At 62.0% G+C, this 1,070-nt stretch overlaps 1 protein-coding gene across 1 annotated transcript in view; it reads right to left on the reverse strand.

Annotated features, from left to right (window-relative positions):
• The window catches only part of BTK (Bruton agammaglobulinemia tyrosine kinase), an 8,283-nt gene extending 8,232 nt beyond the window's left edge, over positions 1 to 51 (reverse strand). Inside the window, exon 1 of the mRNA XM_009997194.1 lies at positions 4 to 51. Within this exon, the coding sequence (XP_009995496.1) occupies positions 4 to 51 (48 nt within the window). The remainder of the gene's footprint in view (positions 1 to 3) is intronic.
• Between the last annotated feature and the right edge of the window lie 1,019 nt (positions 52 to 1,070).

The following is a 1,070-nucleotide window of genomic DNA, read 5'->3' on the forward strand; positions in this document are numbered from 1 at the left end:
CTTTTGCTGCGAGCGCTTCAAGAAGATGCTCTCCAGGATGACACTGGCCATGTTGGCCCCCACAGCCTCCCCCGTGCTGTGCTCGATGCGTTGCTGTGGATGGGACAACACTGACACGGTGCTTGCTGAGCCCAAAACCTGCCCACTGATGGATCTCCCCCAGGTGCAGCCCCAGGGAGCTGGGAGCCTCTCAGGGGAGTCAGCTGCAGAGGTGTGTGGACAGGGCAGTGTGACCTCTCCCACACCAGGCTGCAGACCAAGCCACCACCCAGCTGGCTTGGGCTCCCAGCAGATGCTGAAGGGGCCCGGGAGCACAGATGGACAGACAGCTGGAGAGGGACAGAGCTGGGGAGGCGGGAAGCGCGGGTGGGGAGGAGCACAGAGACACCAGCAGGTTCCCCCCGCCCCTCCAACACGGGGTGTGTGTTTGCGTGGGCAGCTTCCTCCCCATGCCCCGGGGACACACAGCTCAGTGTGCAAGGGAAAGCTGCAGCAGGGGCGGCTCTAAAAAGGTCTGGGTAGGTCCCAAAAGTGCCAGTGCCGTGCTGCCAGCAGCACAGAGCAGTCCTAAAGTCATCCTTGTATCCATGGAGCCTGCAGGAGTGCAGAGACAACACTCAGCTTGTGGGGGGCCAGGCTCAAAGGGCTGCCTCCAGCCAGCAACCAGAGGGGGTAAATCCTCCCCCAGCCCTCTGCAGTGAAGCTCTCCTCCCCTCCTTCAGCCTTCCATGAGAGGGGCAGGGCAGGAAAGGGCTCAGAGGAAGCCCCTGCATCCCAGTGCTGCTTCTGAGGGCTGGAAATCCACCCCAGCCCTCCGAGCTGCACCTGGGCACTGTGACCCCCAGACAGTTCCAGCACCACAGAGAGCCACACAGCTGCAGCTGGGGGCTTCTCCTCTGAGGGCTGCAAACAACATCTGACTTCAGCCCAGACCTAACAAGGAGCTGCTGAGCTACCCAGACCCACTGCTGAACTGTGATCCCCTGAAGCCCTTCTCCATGCCTCCTGCCCCGACCACCTACGTACCCTCTGCTCCCCCTTCACCTCCACCTCGTTCTTTTTTCTCCTAC

Source organism: Chaetura pelagica, unplaced genomic scaffold, assembly GCF_000747805.2.
Source record: "Chaetura pelagica isolate M959 unplaced genomic scaffold, ChaPel_1.0 scaffold344, whole genome shotgun sequence".
NCBI lineage: Eukaryota > Metazoa > Chordata > Aves > Apodiformes > Apodidae > Chaetura > Chaetura pelagica.